General features: G+C 28.6%; 1 protein-coding gene across 1 annotated transcript in view; it reads left to right on the top strand.

Moving 5' to 3' along the window:
- The first annotated feature begins 250 nt into the window (after nt 1-250).
- The window catches only part of LOC117180325 (sodium/potassium-transporting ATPase subunit beta-2-like), a 248,329-nt gene continuing 241,270 nt past the window's right edge, over nt 251-7,309 (top strand). The window contains exon 1 of the mRNA XM_033372763.1: nt 251-588. Coding sequence (XP_033228654.1) covers nt 465-588 — 124 coding nt within the window. The 5' untranslated portion in view covers nt 251-464. The remainder of the gene's footprint in view (nt 589-7,309) is intronic.

Genomic DNA, 7,309 nt, shown 5'->3' with positions numbered 1-7,309 from the left:
TTGAAATGTCCTGCATCAGCTTTCCGGCATGATGCAGACGTAACGTCCTAATGAGTCTCGTGGTACGGACGAACACCGACGCACCGATGACGCCTGCGTGTGCATATGGACGACGCGGATAAAGTTGAAGTCGATAGGTCGGAGTGGTGGGTGGTCGGTTTGGTTCGGCCTGCACGATGATGGAGCTTGCGCAGAGCCGAAGAGCCGCCGGGGTCAAAGCTGGGCTGGGGAGTTGGATCGCTCAATATTCATCCCTCGGCTGTACGGTAGCGTCGAGAGGTGGAAGTGACGACGGTCTCTAGGCAAAGGAACGGAACGACCCTCCTTCTTTTGTCCCATTGCTCGCGAAGCCGTTTCATCGCGAAAACTCCTCGTCGTAACATCCGCGCTTTCCTAAGAAAATCGGTCGTTCCGCCATCCTTAGATCCGCTTCAGCGCTCGAAAAAATTTCAGCCGCATCAGATATGGACGCCAAAAAGGAGCAATTTTACCAACGACCGCCAAAGCTTGGAAAATGGGAAGCTATCAGACTCTTCCTCTGGAATTCCGAGACTGGACAGTTTATGGGCCGCACTGGCTCCAGCTGGGGTAAGATTCAAAATAATTCCTTTTTCTCATTGTATTCCTATTTAAGATCCACTTTTGCTCTCCCTTACTCTCAAGTAGTGGAGAATGTCGGAAATACCTCCTCCGAAGGTCCACTTCGTCAATTTACCTTCTGAAAGTCTAGAATAAAACTAGATAAACATTCTTAAAGTGGTAAACTAGATCAATTTCAGCTGAATTACTCAGCGCCACTTAAACCATACAACTTCTGATTAAAATCGCCAGAAATCAATATCAGGGTGCACCGCCTTAGACTATTTCTCAAACTCTGAATCTGTCCTAAATAAGTTATGGTAACTAATTCGCTTATGCAATCTTAGCATAATCTAATATAGTGTCATAGTTAAAAAAATTATTTGTTAATAAATCTTGCTTTAGCATAGATTGTGCCTTTCCATACTTTAAGAATTATTTTTTTGCATTAAGTTAGTATTTTCGTAACGAGCAATATCCAAAGGTATTACGGGAGGATTCATGCGACTTGAGACAAGATGAAACATTAGTTATGGATAGTCAAATGGGTCTACGGAAACCAAGGTTTTTGTGATTTCGTACATATGACATCTCCAGATTTATTTGGAGAATGCACAGAAGAATGTAGTGGATATAGATGAGCATTGAAGAGCCATTAAGAAGAAGGGAATTCGCGGTAGTTAACAGCCGTTCTGCATCATTATGAAAAATATTTTTGGTGTTCTTCAAAACTATCATATGTTGTAATTCCAAATTCTGGCCTTAAAAACATATTCTATAATATTCTATATATTCTATATTTTGAAAAAAATGGAGAATTCATATCAAAAATTTTTTGATAACAACTATGGATCCACTCTCCTCTTCAGAACTAATATCAATTATTTGATTGCCTTCAATAAAAGGTTTTAAAAGAACCAATCAATAGGTTAAGTAACCGATTCTCAGTTCCTGATGCATAAGTGACCTAGAGGGTATGTGTTGAAAAGAATAAAATGCTCTTGTTCTCTTTAGGAAATTCAGATTATTAATATATTTTTTTATTTGAATAAAAGAAGGTCGGTGGTTTAAAAAAATCTTTTATTGGGAATGTAAAGTTTAGCGAGGAATTTGAATAAAGTGAAGGTGTTAAGTTATATATATATATATATAAATTATTCTATCTAAATAGGAAAGGTTTGTTGTTTTTGATAACGTTTACTGAAAAAGTGACTTTTGCCGAGGAATTGCTGTGAGGGAAATATATTCGGTAACTGTTTACTGGCTAGATACCATTTGAGTAATCGATTTACGCAAGGCTTTGCTAGCTCAAAAATATTAAGACCAACTACAAAGATAACATTCATTAAGAGGAAGAATGCATATAACACAAAAATCTAGTTTTAACAATTTTTTTTCTTGTAGGGAAAATCGGTGCATACTGGATAGCAGTTTATTTTGGTTAATGCTTATGTTTTCATAGTATAAATTATAATATATAAATAATATATAATATAACTTCCTTATGTTGATACCTAGTATTACTACTTTACTCTTTAACATCTGCATTTTCCAATATTTGATCAAATGAACCTCTTTGCATAATCAGCGCTTGATTTTGCATTTTAATATTCCTACACGGAGAAAATGATATCGCAAGAATTACAAAATATATTGCCATTTATGGCAATTATCACATTATAATAAAGTAAAATCGTGATATCGTATATTACAAGATTTTACATCATATTGTTATTTTATTATATTATATATACGAGAGTTCTAGTAGTGGCCAAGCGATGTTAGTGCATTATAATATTCTAAAAAGCTCCGAAACTTGCTTGTGCGTTATCATATTGCGCTTTATTTAAATACAGAGGTTTTGCGATGTGATTGTGCGATATCTTTTTCTCCGTGTAGGAAATAAAAACGAGGTTTTCGCCATCTGCCGTTCAGCAGAGGACTTGATAATGAATCTCTGACTTTAATATCGAGCGGCCTTTTCCTCTTCTTTCTTTCTATGGTTCTTTTCAATGGCGGATCCAGGGGAGGTGTTTAGGGGGTTCACCGACCCCCCGAAACTTTCGGCCTTTCGTATTAAAGGCCGATGCCGCTAAGCTATGCATGGGATATACATATGTATATATTATGACCCCCCCACTCCGAAATATTTTTCTGGGTTCGCCCCTGGTTCTTTTCCTCATTTCGAATCATAAATCAACAAATTTGTCACAAAAGGTCATGGGTGTATGTCTTAATTCAGTTCGATTAACAAAAAAGGTCGTTGCACATTTAAAAAGAAAGGAATATTTTTGTTTTAAAATTCCTACATATCGTACTTGAAGCGCAGCATAGCAAAACGACAGACGCGCCATTTTCATCTTTTTATAGAAAAGATATAATACAAGGGGTGTGTCAGATTTATTTAAGTTGCGCTCATGAAATTTTAAGTTAAGCTGGGCGTCAAATACATACCATGTGTGTATAATTTAATTGAATCTCGAATTTTTCCAAGCTTTCAATTAATTCGTTTTTTAATTAAAGCTGAGTTAATGATAGTCCGAAAGCTCAGCTCACGCCATTTCGATTTCTGCCAATTCGGTTATAATTTAATTTTTATTTATTTAGAAGCAAATTTATTTACCGTCTTTAGAGATTTGATTGACAATTCGAAAATAATAAATATTTAGTAATTTTGTTTACCAAAAAAACTCCCATTTTGATTTTTTGTCTATGCAGAATCATAGTTATTATTCAACTTTATTTATTTCATAAAAGCCTTTCGTTCATAAACTTAGATTGTTACGAAAAAGGGGGTTCTTTGTTCAAAAAATATTTTTAAATATTTATTATTTGCAAAGGGTTAATTAATTCTATTCACTGGTACTAAGTAAATGCATTTACTTGAATCCTATTTCTTAGCATCAAGAAAATATTCTTTAATAGAAGTATTTTTTATTTAAACCAGGCATTTATCTTTTTTTAATCTAAAGAAATAATTCTTTGGCTGTATTTTCTTAATTGAACATATTTCTTACATTTAAGAAAATGATTTCCTTAATCCAAAAGGTCTAGATTTGTTGAAATGTGATTAGTCGTTCCAAGAAATATATATGACACGCGCAGAGCAAAAGCGAACTAAAAAAATAAGTTGCGGAAAAGAGAAGTAAAAACACGTGAGAGCAAAAGCGTCCTAAGAATTAGCCGAGAGGTAAAACGACGCAAGAATGAAGGGAGAAGATTCCCCCCACTTGGCTGCTGCGAAGACCAGCCTCGTGTTCAGCCGAAAATACGCGAACACGAATCCGAGCTCGCCCGACTTCACGAATGACGATCTAATCAGCTGCTCCTCAAATTTATTCTGGTTTTAAAATCCTGAGTTACCATAGAATCATTACATTTGTTGCGAAATAGAAAATATTTTCACCATATAATTAAATTTTTTACTAAAATGATAAATTTTTAACGGAAAATGGAATGTTTAATCTTTATCTAAACAAATCATATTATATCAACAGAAAAGGATTTTTAACGAACGAAATGAATTTTTAATTAAAATAGATGAACTTTAAACAAGAAGAATAAATTTTTACCAAAAAAAGATAAATTTTTAACTAAGAAAGAACAATTTTCTTACAAAAAAACAACAAATTTTTTCAATAAAAAAATACATTTTTAACCGATAACGATACCGTTAAATTTTCTAATTCCAAAAATTAATTTTCAACAAAATATTAGAATTTTCAAAAACACAAAATTAATTATTTTTAACCAAAACAGATAATTTTTGAAACACGAAGAATAATTTAATTAAAAAAAAACAAAAAAAACATGAACTTTTAATGGCTGAAAGCAGTCCATTTTTAAGCAAAAAAATATAACACAACAGTTCAATATTTAACGACAAAATGTATAAATTTTCAACCAGAAAGGATCAATTTCAAATAAAAAATGATACAGTTAAAATTCAAGCATTAAAAAATATTTTTTCAACGAAAAAGAATCGACTTTTCCATAAAGGTTTTAAATAATCAAAGAAAAGAATGAATTTTTTACCAAAATAGATGAATTTTCAAACAAGAATGATAATTTTCTACTATAAAATAAGAATTTTCAACTGAAAAGAAAATTAATGGTAAAAAATATTTAACCAAACATGTAATAGTTTATTTTCAATTTAAAAAATTAAATTTTCAACGGAAATAATGAATTTTCAACTGAAAAATATAATTTTTAACAAAAAATTTAACAGTTGAATTTTAAATTCAAAATTTAATTTTGAACAAAAAGAAAACAATCGAATTTACTACAGATTAGAAGTTTGAACAAAGAAGTAAATACACAAACAACATGAATAATACTCTATGAATTAGATGGAATTTTAACCATATACATACTTGAATTTGAATAAAAAAAGATCAATTTTTAACAAAAAATGGAATTAATACATGTTTAGCAAAAAAAAAAAACAAATTAATGAAAAAGCAAAAAAGTTGATTTTAAAATGGAAAGAAGAATTTTCAAAACAAATCAATTCTTACTAAAAAGCCGAAATTTCCACTAAAACAAAATTCTTTTTCAACCAAAAAACAATGAATTTTTAATCAAGGAAAGTAATTTTCGAACAAACATTTTTCTTATAATAGTCGTAGTTTGAAACAAATTCAAATATTCTGTTTCTGTAAAAAAAAGTTTGAATAAGTAGATTAAAAATCACCATTCTATCGACAAAAAAACGAGTTCACTACAATAGTCGATATCATAACAATGAATTTCAATGTTTATTTAACACAATTTTTCTCGTTATTCGCTTCAAATGCGAACTGAATTATTAATAGAAACAATTAAGAAAGTCTAACTCTTTTTTACTGAATACATTCCTTTTTAGTTAAAAAACGTATCATTTTTAGTTGAAAATTGAACTATGTAGTTGAAAAATTGCCTTGATTGATAGGAAATTATTCTTCTCGTTTGAAAATTTTTTTATTTTTATTAAAAATTCAGTTCTTGGGTTATAAATTCCACTCTTTCGTTGAAAATTAATTTTGTTCTTGTTGAATAGTTTAATATTTTGTTATAACTTTTTTTTCCTGATAATATCATATTTTTACGGAAAATATAACTATTTCATTTTTGGCTGGAAATTAAACTTTTATTTAAACACTTCCCTTTTTACTTAAAAATTCAACTGTGTAGTGGAAAATTCATGTACTTTGTTGAATATTCGTCTTTTTTATAAGAATATTATTCTTTATGTTTGTACATTCATTTCTTTGGTGAAAATGTAACTATTTTTTTGTTAATTCGATTTTTTTTAAATTAATTTTTTTAACTGAAAATTTAACTGTTCTTGTTTTTGTTGAAAAGGTATCTATTTTAGTTGAAAATGAACTTCTTTCGTTGAAATTTAAACAATTATGTTGAAAAATCAATTTTAACTATTTTCTTTTTGGTTGAATACTTATTTTGTAGATTGAAATTAATTTCTAAAGTTGAAAATTGCTTTCGTGTTTGCTTAAAAATTCGTCGTTTTTAGAGAAAATTAATTTCATTGGTAGAAAATTCATTTTGTTATTAGAATATTATTCTTGTTGTTTGTGCATTTACTTCTGTGCTTAAAAATTTATGTATTTTGTTGTAACTTCGATGGTTTTGTTGTTGTTCAAAACTGATTTTTTAAATTGAAAATTTAACTGTTTCATTTATGGTCTAAAATTTACATTTTACGTAAAAAATTAATTTTTTTATGTATAATTTAACTATTTTGTTGAGAATATGATTGTTTTTGTGTTGAACAAAAATTCAACTGGGAATTTAATTATATAATTTTTCGTTAAAAATTTATCTTTTCTAGTTGAAAATTTATTTATTTTTTCATTGAAAATTGAACTATTTGATTCAAAATTTGTTTTTTTTTTTGCTTGAAAATTGACCGTTTTTAATAAAAACTTCATCTGTTTTGGAATTAAATTATTCTTCTTGTTTTAAAATGTATTTATTTTGTTTAAAAATTATTTTTCTTTTGTTCTGGTAATTGAACTATTTTGTTACAAATTCAAGAGTTTGCTGAAAATTAATTTTGTATACTGAACCATGAAATGTATCATCTTCGGTTGAAATTTTTTTAAATTTGAAACTTGAACAATTTTTGTGAGTTTTTTTTCTTGAATATTGAATTTTCTCAGTTAAAATTCATTCGTTTTTTGTAGAGAATTATTCTTTTTTATAAAAATGCATCTATTTTAATCAAGAATTAATTTCTTTCGTTGAAAAAGACTGAATTGTATACTAAAAAAAAGGCATTTCTAGTAAAATACATGAACTTTGCACAAAAGAAATTTATTTTCCACCAAGTCTAATTTTCTATACAAAAATTAATGTTTAATCATAGATAAATTTTCGACAATAAAGATTAATTTTCTTGTTGAAATTGTTTTAAATTATTGAAATTTATTGAAAATTCCTTAGGATATTTTAAAACACCCTAAAATATTTAAAATCCTTTAAAATCTTTTGAAATCTCTTGAAAATTCCTTGAAAAGTCAAAAATACCCTAATATAATTCAAATCTTTTATAATTTTATACTACATTATTGAAATCAATTGAAAAATCCTTGGAACATTTTTTTTTTAATTAATGTATTTTATTCCAAATTTACTTTTTTTGCATAAAACTAATTGTTTCAGCAAAAAGTTGAATTATTTCTATTGAAAGATAGTCAAATAGTCATTAACATTGATATAAAATTTT

This window comes from Belonocnema kinseyi, chromosome 9 (genome assembly GCF_010883055.1).
Source record: "Belonocnema kinseyi isolate 2016_QV_RU_SX_M_011 chromosome 9, B_treatae_v1, whole genome shotgun sequence".
Lineage (NCBI taxonomy): Eukaryota > Metazoa > Arthropoda > Insecta > Hymenoptera > Cynipidae > Belonocnema > Belonocnema kinseyi.
Note: the sequence above shows the minus strand (reverse complement) of the source record. Positions and strands in the feature narration are given on the sequence as shown.